We start from the raw sequence: 15,671 nt of genomic DNA on the forward strand, positions 1-15,671 counted from the left end.
CCTTCAAATTATTAGGTGACTTGAAAAAAATACAGATTAATTCTTATCTTTGGAAACAAATAGCACTGTATTGGCTAATACCAATTATTTAGATTTGCACCCTGCTTTGATACTTACTAGATATGTGAACTTGGGCAAGTCTCTTAAGCTTGCTGATTTCATCATTCCTTGTCATACAGTGGGGATGACACCTACCTTACAGGGTTATTGTGAAGTTAACATAAATAAGAAAATGCTTGACAAATTATAAATTCCAGATATTTGTTGTTGTTCATTTCCAAATATATAAACAACCCCATATGCTCATGTAATACTCATCATAAATATTTTAAAAATCCATCACACTTTTTTAAGTGTTGTCTTTTTCTATAAGCAAAAGATGCCTTGACCTCAGAAGGGTGTGTGATCTGAGTTAATTTCTAACTCAACAGTGATGATGAATTTTTAATGAGCCATCTCCTCCCTGCTCTGCCATTATCATGGGGACTAATAACACACATTCCTGAGACAGCTTGAGTCAGCCAGCAATGTGAAAGCAGTGTGACATGATGATGGTAACTGGCCCATCAAGAACAACCCATACTTGTTCTAGACTTATTGGGGTGATCACTTCATAAGTTATATAATGTCTAATCACTATGTTGTATGTCTGAAACTAATATAATGTGGTATGTCAACTGTAGTTGAAATATTTAAAATATTTTTTAAAAAGAATGCTCTCATTTGCATGGCACTCTAACCCAATATACATGCACTCCTAGCAAGAAAATATTTTTTAGCATATGTACACAATATATGTGTATTTTCATTTACATTGAGATATACTATTGTATTAACATATTCTACATGTTTTGACAAATGTAGAAATAAACATTTCGAAAGACAAAATGAAAAAAAGACATTTTCAAAAATCATTACTTAATTCTTTAAATACCATTAGTTAACTCTTCCAGACACATTACCCATATAGGATTAGGGTAATAAAAGAATGACAGTGGATGTAAATCCACATTTCTTATAGTCTTCTTGGCTATTTCACAACATTTTGGACCATATCCTTGTCACATCTGGTTAGACTACCACTGTTTTTACCTTGTCATCTGGCTAACCAAGGTGGCACACTAGAGTGGGGAAAGGACCACCTCTGCCATTTTCTTGCCATTCACTTGTGCTTACTTTACTAGTAGTAGCTTTAATTCTTGTTTCTCTGCAAGAATTTTTAAAGCCATTTGTCCATTTTTTGAGGATTAAACTAGATAATGAAATTCATAAATATGTGGGTATATGTAAACAGTTTGAGATTATTTTCAATATATCTAATGAAAACAAACTACTGAAGGTGACAATGCCCACACTCATGAGTGCCATACACATCAAATGCAGAGTCCATGGCTATCTATATAGAACTCTATAAAACCTAATTTTTTTTCAATAAAAAAAATAAAGACATACAGAAATTTTAAGATTGTCTTCTTGAATTCAGTGGATATTGTTGGAATATGTGGCACTCCCTCTCAGAAACCACTGCTTTCATCAGTAAAGTCTAGCCCTTATCCAAGCTCTGTTGAGGCTACTATAATAAACATGACCTATAGTTTTACATCATTCCCTTGGATCTTCTAAGTTCACATACCTACTTCTGAGCCAGATAAGAACTGCTCACTGAGCACTTATTGTTGCCCAAGTACTGTTTCAGATGCCATGAGAAATATAAAGAAATAGTAACCCAGTACCTACATTCAGAGAACTTAGAGTCTAGTTGAGGGACACAGGAGTTCAGATTTCAGCTTGTTCATATAAGCAGGTTTCTGAATCGAAGGTACACATAGTTAAGTACATATGAGATCCTCCTTTCACTCAATCAGCACATCCTGGGGCACCTAGTTATGTACAATAGTTCTAAGTACTGGGGAGATGGAAAGGTGAGAAAAATATAGTCCCTCTTCTCCTGAAGCTTTTAGCTGAGCAGGGGACATGAGGCAAGGGCATCAATCATGATTTGGCAGACCCTAGCACCCGAAAGTGCATGCCAGACACTTCCCCAGGAGGAGTGCAAAGCTCAAACTGAGGGATGACAGTATGCGTCATGAAAGGGACAGGGCCTGGGCTATGCCTAAAGGATAGAAGGCTTAGGGGTTTGAAGCAAGAACATGAACTGCAGACAAGCTAAATAATGTAACAATAGCTTATGTGTTAGAGGGGATGATGAGCAGGGTCATCACCCTTGGAGCCAAAAGGCCAGCAAGAGTGGGGAGACACAGGCAGCAATCAGGTTCCAGTGTAGAGAATGTCAGTGGGGCAGAGCCTGACCCTAACACAAGGTCTGTATGTTCTTCAAACTTAAAATACTGCTTGCTGGGTGCAAGAACTATGCTGGATCCATAGGTGTGGATTAGAAGGTCCTGGGCCAACAGATATCCTATGTGAATTCAAAAGATATTCCCTTAAGGGGGTCTGATGGTGGTAGAAGCATAGTGGTGGAAGTATGTTGGGGTTTTAGAAGTATGGGTCTTTCCAGAACCTCCACAGTACTGCTATAGGAGAGATGTTTTGTACCCATTTTACATACAAGGAAACTTGAGGCCTAGAACCATTAAGTAACTCCTCATAATTATATAGTCCGTGGGTCTCCAACTTAGTAAAATCACCTGAGGAGTTTTAAAGGTCCAAATGTTCAGGCACCTCCACACCAATCACATCAGAATCTGTATGGTGGAACCCAGCATAAATATTGTTTTCCCACTGCCCTCAGCTAAGTCCATTGTGCAGCCAAGTTGGAGACCCAGTGTAATAAGCGATGGAGGCTCTACCAGACTGAGATGTATCTAACTCTAAGCCTGTGTGCTTCTCCCCATGCTACACAGTGATGCATGAATACCAGTAATTTAGCAAAAATTTCCTGACCAATCATAGAGACCCCAAAATACTCTGACAAAGGCACCTAGCAGAAAGCTGTAAGTACAAAGAAAGAATAGTGTGTGAGGTCTTCAAGAGCAAGGCATTACTAAGATGCTAGCATTACAAGATCTCAGAAAGCCAGGAGATAGAATGCGGGGCAGCTCCCACAGTGAGACAATGGCGCTGATGAGTTGCTCCGGTGTGTGATAAACACACTGACAGAACGCAGAGGAGCACACAGCTTTAGAGTGCTAATATTACCACGCCGGGAGCAGATCTGACCATAATGACTGAATTACTGCCACCTAATGCTCAGACACACCAAAACAAAACAAAACAAAACAAAACAAAACAAAACAAAACAAAAATCAGACTCAGCAACAGTCCTTGAAAATAACAAATAATATCCTTGTTTTGTTCCAAAAAGCATTTTCAGCAGTATAGTCATTTCCCCAAATGACAAGAAATAGAGGAAAGCAAAGCATATCAGAAGATAACCCACCAGTAAGAGAGCAACATGAAGTAGTTTCCCAAAGCCTCTCACTAGGAAGATGATTTTTAAAGAAGCTTTTGCTGCCCTTTGTTCTCAGTTAGTGGCAGTTTACATTTGTATTGCATTTCAAAGATTTTAAAGCACCTTTCTTTTTTTTTTATCCTCATCACGATGTTATGGGGTGGTTATTATTATTATCTCCATTTTCAGATAAGGAAAACAAAGATCAGAGGTTAAGTAACTTCCTAGGATGTGTCAAATCCAGTACTAACATTGGGGTCCCCAGATTCCAGTGTTTGCATTTGCTCCACTCAGTCCCACTCCCTGAGGTGAACCAGTTTCTTCTCAAAGGTTCTCAAAGCCAAAGAAATCTTCCTCAATCCTAAAACTGCCCATAGTTATGCCTAAGGCTATGGTTTCCAAATTGTGTCCCCAGACCAGCAACTTCAGCATCACCTGAGAACTGGTTAGAACTTCCTGGGCCTTGCCCCAGGCCTACTGAATCAGACACTGTGGGATGGGGTGGGGCCCAGCAGTCTCTTTTAACAAGCCCTCCAGGGGATTCTGATGCTTATCAGATTTGAGAACAACTGAGCTAGGAAAACTCCATCTCTCTGCACACACAGCTAAACTAGGACTTTCAGTGCTTCTTACACTTTCATGTGTATATGAAACCCCTGGGGAGCTTCTTAAGTTGCAGATTGTGATGCAGTAGGTCTAGGGCAGAGCCTGAAGTTCTGCATTCCTAACAAGCTCTCAGGCAAGGCCTACACTGCTCTCTGTAGGCCGTACTTTGAACAGTGAGCCCTAGATCACCATCACCATTGCTAAACCCTACAAGAGGTCCACATAACAGCACATTGTCCAGGTAAGCCTCTGGGAGCACCTGTCCAGCAAGAGTCAGCTCACTTTAATGTACACTGTGCCTGCTTTATAGGAAAATAAAACTAAAGACAGAAAAGATTACAGAGGCTTGGCAAAATCTCCAAGGGTTTGCTTTAGGCTAGCCTGTGCATGCACGCACTCTCGTGCGCACACACACACACACTGCTGATGTGGATGACCTCCACTAGTTCAGTCCTTGCCAGGAACAAGATTCCCAAGTCAAATCTCTCTGAACCCATCTTTCCTCAGCCTCCCTCTCCCAGTCTTGCTCCTCAGACCAAATTAGATGGTATCTAAGACAGCGTCAAGTCAGGAGTGGGTGGAAGAGCTGAGGGAGGCAGAAAGGGACAGAAGTTAGCAGCACCCCTCACCCAGTGATGTGCTAGACAACTGGCTTGCCAAGGAAAAACAAAAACAAAAACTTGATTTGCAGCATTTGCCAATTTTCATGTTGTAAATATTCCCATTAGAGTTGATTTCAAACTATCCATGTGAGCTCACTCGACATGGATTTGGAAAGAAGTGTGCTAACTTGAAGGACCAAGCATATCACTGCATCCTCACACCCCCTTTCCACCTTGAACCCAAACTCCATTTCCCCATAGGCAGCCTCCATCTCAAGCCTTCAAATGGCCCTGCCCTGGCCACCTACTCCCTTGACCCTCAAGAGCCAACCCAGTCTCTGGCACCACCACTGGGGGATGTCATTGCTCATGGTTTTGTGCCATGCACCACTTTCCAGAGTCAGTGCCACTCTCCCCAAAGCCACTCAGTCAGAAAGAGAGGCCTAATCCTACCATGCTGGCAGGGGCTATGGTATAAGGGGGAAAGCAGCAGTTAAGAAATGAGCAGCTGCCCGGCAGGTGTGGCTTCGTGGTTGAGCGTCAACCCATGCACCAAGAGGTTGCTGGTTTGATTCCCGGTCAGGGCACATGCCCAGGTTGTGGGCCCAATCCCCAGTGGGGGGCATGCAGGAGGTGGCCAATCGATGTTCTCTCTCATCGATGTTTCTATCTCTCTCTCCCTCTCTGTTCTTCTCTCTCTCTAAAATCAATAAAGAAAAGAAGAAGAAGAAGAAATGAGCAGCTAATGCCAACTCAAGATAGTTTTGTAACCGTAAAAATTACAGCAGGGTTGTCTATCTCCAAAATTAACAGGGAAATATCTGAAAAGTATCTCTTTTCCATACAGTACACAACACAGAAATGAGGGTGACTCAGTTTAGAATCTCAGCTCTGCCTCCTTTTAGAGGTGTATCCATGGGCAAGTCACTTAACCTCCACTTCTTCATCTGTAAAACAGGAACAACAAATAGTTCTTTCAAGAATCAAAGGTAACTGTTAGTCATAATGGTGGTTAACATCATCATGACCCATGTGCGATTTTCACTGGTAAATTCTCAGAACAAGCAGAGACACCCAACTAGAAAAGGACTGGCTAACTGGTTCTTCAAAGGTGCCTCCAGGGGAGAGCTGAGAGGACCCTAGAAACAATAAGCTGAAGCTTTTCCTCCAGACATCCTGGGTCCAAACCAGCCCCTCAAATCCTCCTCAGCTCTCTGGACTCCTGCTTCAAAGGCAACATGCTATTCCTGTCACCCAACATGTGCAAGATCCCTTTTCGATTCTCTTCCTTATCCTTTGGGGTTCTGCTTACATATCATCTCCTGGATAATGGTGATTGGGGCATCTGGTTAACTTCTAGAAATTTTTTTTATTAGTTTATTTATTTTTGTTACAGATGTTTCTTTTTCCCCCACTGATTCCCCCGTCTCCCTCCCTCTCCACCCTGTCCCCAGCTTTGTTGTCCCTGTCCATGGTTCATGCATATATGCATATGTGCATATAAGTTCTGTGGTTTATCTCTCCCCCACCACCCCCGCTTCTTGGAATTGTCAGTCTGTACCCCACTTCCACGTCTCTGGGACTACCCCATTCCTCAGACTTGAACTGTTATGTTCATTATATTCCAAAAATAAGTGAGAGCATATAATACTTGTCTTTCTCTGTTTGGCTTGTTTCGCTTAGGATAATACTTCCCAGGTCCCATAAGGGGTTAATTTCCAATATATATAGAGTGCTCATACAACTTCTAGAAATTTTTATGAGGAATCTACTATGAGAAGTACTATGCTAGGCATTGAAGTTACAAAAGCAATTCCAGCAGGTTCTTGAATAACATGGTTCTGTTATAATGTTGATGAGATGCTAGAGGAACTTAACTCTTATTTATATCAATTAGCCTATGATAAAACTGGTTTCATTATACCTCATTTCACTTAAAGTTTCATAAGTGAAGACTTACTATACAAGAGTCCCCACCATCAGGTGCTCACTGTGACTTGGCAGGGGAGGAATGAAACAGACAAGAAAAGGTCATTTTGAGAAAATTAGGGGATGGGATCAGGAGGAGGCTATCTATGGGGGGGGGGAAGGAAAAATATCTGTAACAAAAATAAATTAATAGCCCTGGCTGGTTTGGCTCAGCGGTTAGAGCATCAGCCTGCAGTCTGGAGAGACCCGGGTTCGGTTCCCGCTAAGGGCATGTACCTCGGTTGCAGTTTGTCCCCGGCCCTGGTTGGTCATGCGGGTGCAGCCACTTGATGTGTCCCTTTCACGTCGATGTTTCTCTCTCTCTCTCTCTTCCTCTCTCTCTCTCCCACTCTATCTGTGCAAAAAATGGAAAAATGTCCTCGGGTGAGGATAAAATAATTAATTAATTAATTAAACAAATGATAATAATAACTAGCTACGTATATTAATAATCTGAAAGTGGCATGATAATAAATAGAACTGACTTCACACACACACAAAAGAAAATTAGGTAATTTATTTGATACTTTGCTCCTGGGCACATAACTATACTTTCCAGCTTCTTTTGCAGTTAAATGGGTTATGTGACTGTGTTCTGGCCAATGCAATAGGGGTAGAAGTGATATACACCATTTCTAAGCCTTACCACAAGTACCTGCACAATCTTCCATTCTTTCACTTTCCCTATTTGTCAGCTGGATGGAGAGGATTTCAAACATCCAGAGGAGGACAGAGCCACAAGAAGAAGAAGCTGGAGTTCTTGAGTCACTACTTGAGGGAAAGCCACCTTACAGGGACATCCATCATGGACCATTCTATAAGCCGAGAGTAGTTTTTATTGTGCAAGTCAGTGAGAATTGAGGCATGCTTATTACAGTGATTGGCATGTCCTGACTAATATGGTAACTATGGGGGCCCAAGGGGACATTTCCTTGACTGCCCCTGGAATACAACAGAAATGAGGATCAAACGTGATTAGCTGTATAAAAAAACTTACTGTGGCCCTGGCCGGTTTGGCTCAGCCGTTAGAGTGTCGGCCTGCAGTCCAGAGAGACCCAGGTTCGGTTCCCACTAGGGGTACAGACCTCGGTTGCAGTTTGTCCCTGGCCCTGGTTGGTAATGCGGGTAGCAACTACTTGATGTGTCCCTTTCATGTCGATGTTTCTATCTCTCTCTCTCTCTCTCCCTCTCTATCTGAACAAAATATCGAAAAAAAATAATGTCCTTGGGTTAGGATAAAAAAAAAAAAAACTTACTGTGATATGCAAATAAAATATTATCAATCTTTTCAAGATGTAAAGTGTCCCAAAATCTCATAGGAATAAACAGAATTCAAGTTGTTTTTGATGAATTAGTTGTTGAGGAGTAAACTATTTGAAAGATATTTTTTGTCTTTAAAAATGAAGTTTCATAATGCATAATGTCTACAGTTCATTTTTTGTCATGCACAGACTATCTGCAAGTAATTTTTCTAGCTATATATTCTTCCACTGTTGTTCACTACGTTTACAACAAGTTATCATTTTGACAAGAAGCAGATTAAAATCTCCCTCTACACATGGTCTTTCTTGGTCCCTCTTGTTATGATAGGTCCTGCAGTTCTAAAGTATAATCATCACCATAGAGATGATTTTTCTAATACAGTAAACTAAGGTCCAATCTTTCTCCTTTTTGTAAGTTAGGCTTTTTTGAAAATCAAATTAATATAATTTCTTAAAGTACCTACTAATTTACAACCAACTCACTAGGTCTGAAGAATACATATATAGCATGGCAAACTCCATCTTTCAACAGAAATTACCACCAAAATTTAATATGTACGTATTTCAGAGCTAGAAAGTACATATGAATAAGTTCCTTAATACAGTGAGTCCCCCCCAAAAAAAGTAAGCATAAGGTTCTTTTGGGGTGCATGTTAAAATACAGATTCCTGGGCCTCACCCCAGATCTACATTATGGGCCTCTATGGAGGAGGGGCCTTGGATCTGCATTTTTGCCACAGACTGCTGGCATTACTGGTCCATGGAGAACACTTTGAATAGTAAGGCTGTAGTCCACATAAACACTATCCACCTCTAGATTCCATTTTCACTTAGAGAATTTTCAAAGAATCACTGCTTATCTCCAGTAGAATTTTAAGTGAATGTATTATTTCACTTCTCCCTTCTCTGTATGTTTACTATTGTGCATCCTTTTCTCAGTGAACACATGCTGCTTTTTCCATAAGAAGGTATCATCTTAAAAAGAACAGCAGCTGTTCAAAGGTGTCTAAGTGCTTCCTTGGACTTCGCAGGTGCCTTTTTTTTTAAAACATAACTCCTGGCAACGTAGCCTTGTCTAAGTCCAAATAAGAACATACAATTTTTTAATTATGGCCTGGCAATTTGCCTTTGCCTTTGTCAACTAGTTGACCTTTCTGTGCTTCATTGTCTGTAGTCAAATCTTAATGGCTTCACAAAAATGTACATTCTCTCTGCTGGGCATTTTTCGGATTTCCTTGTTGTGTAGTGCTAAAGCGGCACAGCAACAAATCTTCACACATTTTAATAATAAGAAAAAACAAAAACCTTACAGTTCCTGAAGTTGTTTTATCAGTATAATTTTTCTAGAGCTCTGAGTGATATTACGTCACTTCAGTGTGCATACTTCTTTTTACTGCTACAAAATGACCTATTGGCTAAAAAGAAACCAGAATTTTAAAAAAGCAGCAAAAGACCATGAATGAACTGAGAAAAAGATATATCCATGTGTAAGTCTCAGAAAACAACATCATCATATGACTAATTCACAAAACTAACAAACAATTTAGGTTTTCAGAGAGAAAATATGGAGAAAGACCAGGAATAAGGAGCAAAAACATTGGGTATGTGCTGTCACTGCAGCCAATAAATTCCACCAAACAATGATTTTGACCAATTTGTCACAAAGGGCACCGTGATTTCCCCCAAGACTCTTTTGATGTAACTTTCATTAAAAACAGTTTTCAAAGGACATTAGAGGGAAGCCCTTACAATTTAAAAGGAAAAACAAAGGTCACAGTAAAATACACAAGAAAGCTCTTACTTCTTCCTCTCAGAGCCTAATATCCTAAACAGATCTTTAAAGTACTGTGGTACACGGACCACCACGTTCTCTGAGGGGCCAATGTCCTTCAGGTCGGGGTACAGTCTCACATCGATGACCTTCTTGATGTAGCCCAGCCAGTCAAACTAAAGAGAAAGAGGAAAAAAACAGAGTGAAAGTACCTCTTGCTAGGAAGCAAGCAAGGCAAATATAGTTGGTTGAACACAGTCCATTGCTTGTGATTTCCAACCAAATAATTAAAGATGCAACTGCTCAAATCTAGAAAATAAATGCCTGATCACGGCCACCCAGACCTACTGCTTGCACCATAAATGGAACATGTGTTCTGTACCATCTGCATATGGACAACACATCACTCCCCTGGCAATACCCATACTCACTCTGCTACTCCCTCCAGGACTCTCTGTGCCTCTCTCCTCATCTCTCCCCTCCCTTCTTCCCTTCTTCCCTTCTTCCCTCCCTCCCTCCCTCCCTCCCTCCCTCCCTCCCTCCCTCCCTTCCTTCCTTCCTTCCTCCCTCCCTCCTCTCTCTCTCTCTCTCTCTCTCTCTCTCTCTCTCTCTCTCTCTCCCCCTCTCCCTCTCCCTCTCCTATACTCTCACCTCCATTCTATGCTCTCACTATCCCCCACCCCTTCTCTCCTGTACTCTCCCTGGTTCCCAAACTCATTCACTGTTAGGTCCACACAGACACAGATAGTCTAGGACCGTTATCGGTCTTCCCTCTGGCACAGCCCTTCTTACACAAAGGAAATAAAAAGTAATGTGTCCCCGACTTCTGGAAATATACCCTAAGAATCCCAAAACACCAATCAAAAAGAATATATGCACCCTAATGTTCATAACAGTACTATTCACAGTAGCTAGGATCTGGAAACAGCCCAAGTGTCTATCAATAGATGAGTGGATAAAAAAGCTATGGTACAGCCCTGGCTGGTTTTGCTCAGTGGTTAGAGCGTCGGCCTGCGGTCCAGAGAGACCCGGGTTCAGTTCCTGCTAGGAGCACGTACCTCGGTTGCGGTTTGTCCCTGGCCTTGGTTGGGGTTGTGCGGGAGGCAGCCACTAGATGTGTCCCTTTCACGTTGATGTTTCTCTCTCTCTCCCTCTCACTCTATCTGAACAAAAATGGAAAAATGTCCCCCAGTGAGGATAAAATAAAATAGAAATAAAACAGAAAACCAGTTACTCCCTGGCCCAGCCTTCCCTGTAGGTAGGGATGGCCACGTACCCCAATTCTATTCAGTAAGAAATAAAAGAAAGACATCTGGGAATATACTAGAAAGGCTTTGATTTTTCCTGGTAAAAGAGTCAGACATAGCCCTGGTCAGTTTTGCTCAGTGGTTACAGCGTCGGCCCGCAGACCAAGGAGTCTCAGGTTCAATTCGGTCAAGGCATGTACCTCAGTTGCAGTTCGGTCCCTGGCCCTGGTCAGGGTCGTGTGGGAGACAACCAATCAATGTGTATCTCTCACATTGATGTTTTTCTCTCTCTCCCACTCTGTCTGAAAATAAATTGAAAAAATATTCTTGGGTGAGGATTTAAAAAAAAAGACTTAGGCATGGCCATTACTGTCCCTTTTCCCTTTTTCCTGCCCTGATGGTAGATGTGATATATGGACCTCTGGTAGCCACCTTGCAAGCTTGAGTCATCAAACATGTAGTCAAAAAGCCAATACACTAAAGAGAATAGATTGGAGACAAAAAAAAGTGGACTTTTGACAACACTGTTAAACAGCTAAACCAACACCAATAACTACCTACATCTGAACTTTTGTCATGTAGCAAAATGGGTTGTAAGTTTGTGAGACACATTGGACAGGTTTTCTGTCCCCTAGAGCAAAAAGCATCCTGCTGCACAGACAAGAACTAGTTTATGTGGTAATGGACAAAGATGATGACAAACAAAGATTGATAGTAGGTTTTACAAGGCAAACATTTACATACAGATAAAATACAATCACTTGTCAAATAACCAGTTGAAATAAAATTGCCTGGATTGTTTTCACCAACCTGCGGAATCATAGCACTCAGTTGGGAAATGTTCATTTTGTTGTACATGGCCTCACTGGTCCGATTTTCATGTGGAATCATTATCTGTTGGAAGGAGACTTTGGTTATTTTTTCAAAGGAACCTTTTCTTACTGCACAACACCTTCTACATGTGCCCAAACATATGCATAACATCATGAGGTTTTTCAAGATTGGCGTGGTGCTGAACTTGGAAGAGGAAAAAAAAAAAGACATCACTTTAGGCAAGATTAAGAAAATAAAAAGAAACTTCTTGACCTGTTCAGTGTGAAACATTGTCTTCAGTACAAAAATAACTACCCAGAATCCCTTCCTCACCTACAATGTGGAAGGACAATATTTATTACTGGCCCGGTTCTGACAGCCAAACTGAGGTTAGTCAATTGAGACAAACATCCTACCTTCATCTGTGGTGTACAGATAATGAGCTGTGTTTCATGAACCACAGACCATCCTTCATCCCTAGGGCCGCATTTTCACTGAAGAACACTAGACTATCTGGATACCACTGCCTCCTGTGATCATTCTGTCAAAAGCTCATTATCTCACTTCCTTCTTTCCTCCGGTTTCCCTGACCTTGAGATTCTCCTGACCCCAGTGCTGGAGGTATGGGTTCAGTTACCATCGAAACACACATTTCCAAGTCTGCAGCCTTGACTCTTCACACTCTTTCCATTCCCAATATGCATGTCCTTGGCCATTTTGCCAACACCAAAACAAACTGAAGCTTCTAACCTCTGTCATATTTAATTTGATCTAAGAAGATCATCAGCGATCATCTTCCTCATGGGACATCTTAACTACAATCATGGACAGGCAGTAGCTCCCCATACCCATCCCAGAATCACATCATCTGATTCCCTTGCATTAATCTTGCCACCCCCCACCTCCCACAAGTCTCTCCTACCCTTACACCGCCATCCACGATCATCATATCCAAGGTTTGAACAATGATTCAAGAGTTTGCCTAGATTCATTTCCTCTGTCAAGCCTTTCCATTAAACTCCCCTTGGCTCTGATCACAAGGGCCACTCCATTCATAAAACCTCCCTTGGTGCACACACCTCTCTAGCTGGGATTGGTCAAATGTACACCTTCCATGGCTGTATTTACGATGACTAATTTGTGCTCAACTAGATTGTCCTGCCTTCCCAGGGAAGCTTCAGAAGTTTCCCTAGGACTATGTGTCCCACTAATTCTGAATGTTCCCAGTGACGTGGGGTGTAAGACATGGAGGTAAGCATTACTAGCAGGCCAAAAATTCATGTACTATGGATTTTTCAAGGCAAAGTCACAGAGGGCTAAGTGGCAGACATCTGACCCTTCTTTTCTAAATGTTTCAGTAGCCGCTCCCTTCTTACCCTCCACAGGAGAGACTTCATGTATCTTACAAACATCTTCCTAGCTTTGTTGGAATCATTGCCTCAGAGACTGTCCACTCCTCCCTCTATTCAGGCTCGCAGACCCAGGTTGGAGCCCCTTGGCCTTGAAGCTATTTTCAGTTCTCTGCCAGCTACATCCCCCCACCCCATGGATTTGTCACTTCATTTAGCCTCTTGACAATTCCCAGTCTTGCCTCAGCCCAGCTGTTTTTCGTTCCCTTTTTGGTCTCAATCCCTGGCTCGGGCAAGGCCTTCACCAATGCATCAGAGCTTCAGTCTGAATTAGAGCTCTGGGTTTCCTATTTGCCTGGGAAGGGAATCCAGACAGCTTTTAGACAAGGCTTAGAGGCACAGTCTTTGATTCCAGAACATCTGCAGTGGCCTTTCCACAGTCTTCGAAGGTGATGTGCAGGAATGAATTTTCTGTGCTGCAAGTAGGAGTTTGGAGAGAGGTATACACATACATCACTGCTGCCAAGAGAGACTAATTCCTCCTTGCCCTTACCCGTCCCCCCAACTCTGTCATACCTCAATGCCCTACCACCACTCCCCCAAACACAAAACCAAGCAACACTTGGAGTCACATGGACTTTAGAATTTTTACCAACTTGTTATAAAAGATAACCAACCTACGTACAAGTGTCTATTGACAAAAGTTTTCTCTTTCCACTACATGGTATCCCAACAAATTGATCTCACTATATCTGTTCTCTCTGCTCCTGGGAATGTGTAGGGATTTTACACTATGGTTCTTCTAGACAAAAAGTTATTCTATGAACAAAACTAACCATTTAGGATTTCTCATTCTCCGTTAAGTTTGTTCTTATATCTTTTTGTCACCTCCATTAGCCTGAAATAGTTTAAGGTGACTTACAAAGAACACAGTATATGACACAATGATATTCATTAAAGCAGGGTAAGAAAAGAATGAAAAATCAGGGCTAGCAAGTGACCACAAAATAGCACCAGAAAGGCAGCTAAAACTGTTCACCCTACACACTTCTATAACAAATTGTGTATCCAGCATGGCAGGACAAACTTTTCTAAGTCCCTATTTTAGGTCAGAATGACCCTGAGTGGGAATGGTGTAAGGAGTAGATTAGATTAAAAATTACCTTCCACTCAAACCAAATCAATAAAGATTCATTAAATAACTATTCTTCTATTGGAGCTATACAGGAGTTTCTCTTGGAAAATACAGTCAGAGGGTTTTTGGCCACAGCTGAGCAGCATATGGACACTGAATGGGCTTCTACTAGGAAGGCAGAGGAATGAAGAGCTCTTCTTTCTATCATGGTTGTTCTTCCTGTTAGTTTCCAGAGGGTGTACTGTTAGTTCTATGTTAGACCCAAAGGACAATGTCACAGTATGCTATTTTATTTTTTTCATTCATGATATACTTACTGCCTTTAAAATAAAGAAAATAACAGAAATATATTTTAGATTAAGTCTTACCTCAGCTATCTTAATTTCCAGTCTAAGTACCGACTTCATGTCATGTTCTGCTCGGGAGCTATTAGCTCCCAAAAGTACAGCAGTATCTACCATGAACTTGTAAAGGGCATCCCGATACTGTAAGAGATAAAGAAGCAAGTGACCATGACAACAGTCTATTAGAAAGTATGTTTCAGAGATATAAGGGAGCAGAAGCAGCAGGTCGAAATAAATGTCCTTCATTTCCACTTGTACTCAAAGTATGGTATAGGCATTATACAATACCAACCACCCCACTACCACTTTGGGAGAAAGAAGAGTGATAGCTATTTGGATACTGCTTCCCTGAAAGACAAAGATGTCCAGCCACCGAGAATCAAGAGAACTGGTTTTGTAGCAACCAACAATATTATGGATATGTGAAACATCTCCAAATGAGCCCAGAATATAAAGCTAACGGCCAGACTCCTCTTTCTAGGCAAGAGAGGCTTTAAAAAAATAATGGGAAAGAGCAGTTGCTAAAAGCAGGAAGCATGAACCATGAAGACTAGTGGGGAACAGTGATTTATTCTCTTCCAGCTCAATTTACCCACCTATACACTAAAAAAAAAAAAAAAAAAAAAAAAATGACCAGCAAATGCAGCCCTTTGTATTTTCAGTTTTGTATAGTTTTTACAAAGTTCTCCTCAACACCCCAGGGCAAAAAGAAGGGAGAGATGGGGGAAATGATGACATGAAACAAAGCAAACAGCAAATATAGAATTTCCTCCTTGTATGTTCATAAACCCATTTTCATGATATTCATAGATCATTGGAGGGGAGAATGTTATTTTGTGGAAATTGAGGAATTTCACTGAGGGTCACTTCTCCTTTCAGATATACTTGTAAGAACTCAATATACTACGATTATTATTAAATAATCTCACAGTGATGCTATAGGAATAAGACTTCTTGACATACACTTTGAATCTTGAATCTGTAAGCTATTCTCACTGTGTTTATGACATTGGGACCTATACAGTGCTTGGCATATAGCAGACCCTTCATAAATATTTGTTGAATCAGTAACCAAGCTTTGTAAATAGACTTAATTAGAAACAATGTTTGGCAAATCCCAGTTTAGTTCAAAAAAATATTTAATCAATCAATACATGTGCAG

The 15,671-nt window shown here is 41.2% G+C and overlaps 1 protein-coding gene across 2 annotated transcripts in view; it reads right to left on the reverse strand.

Annotated features, from left to right (window-relative positions):
* The window catches only part of PHEX (phosphate regulating endopeptidase homolog X-linked), a 214,261-nt gene that overhangs the window by 145,260 nt on the left and 53,330 nt on the right, over window positions 1–15,671 (reverse strand). For both annotated transcript variants that reach the window (XM_036270324.1, XM_036270325.1), the window contains exons 7-9: window positions 14,534–14,650; window positions 11,679–11,762; window positions 9,652–9,797 (exon numbers count right to left, since the gene is read on the reverse strand). In XM_036270324.1, the coding sequence (XP_036126217.1) occupies window positions 9,652–9,797; window positions 11,679–11,762; window positions 14,534–14,650 (347 nt within the window). The remainder of the gene's footprint in view (window positions 1–9,651; window positions 9,798–11,678; window positions 11,763–14,533; window positions 14,651–15,671) is intronic.

This window comes from Molossus molossus, unplaced genomic scaffold, assembly GCF_014108415.1.
Source record: "Molossus molossus isolate mMolMol1 unplaced genomic scaffold, mMolMol1.p scaffold_m16_p_2, whole genome shotgun sequence".
NCBI classification, from domain to species: domain Eukaryota; kingdom Metazoa; phylum Chordata; class Mammalia; order Chiroptera; family Molossidae; genus Molossus; species Molossus molossus.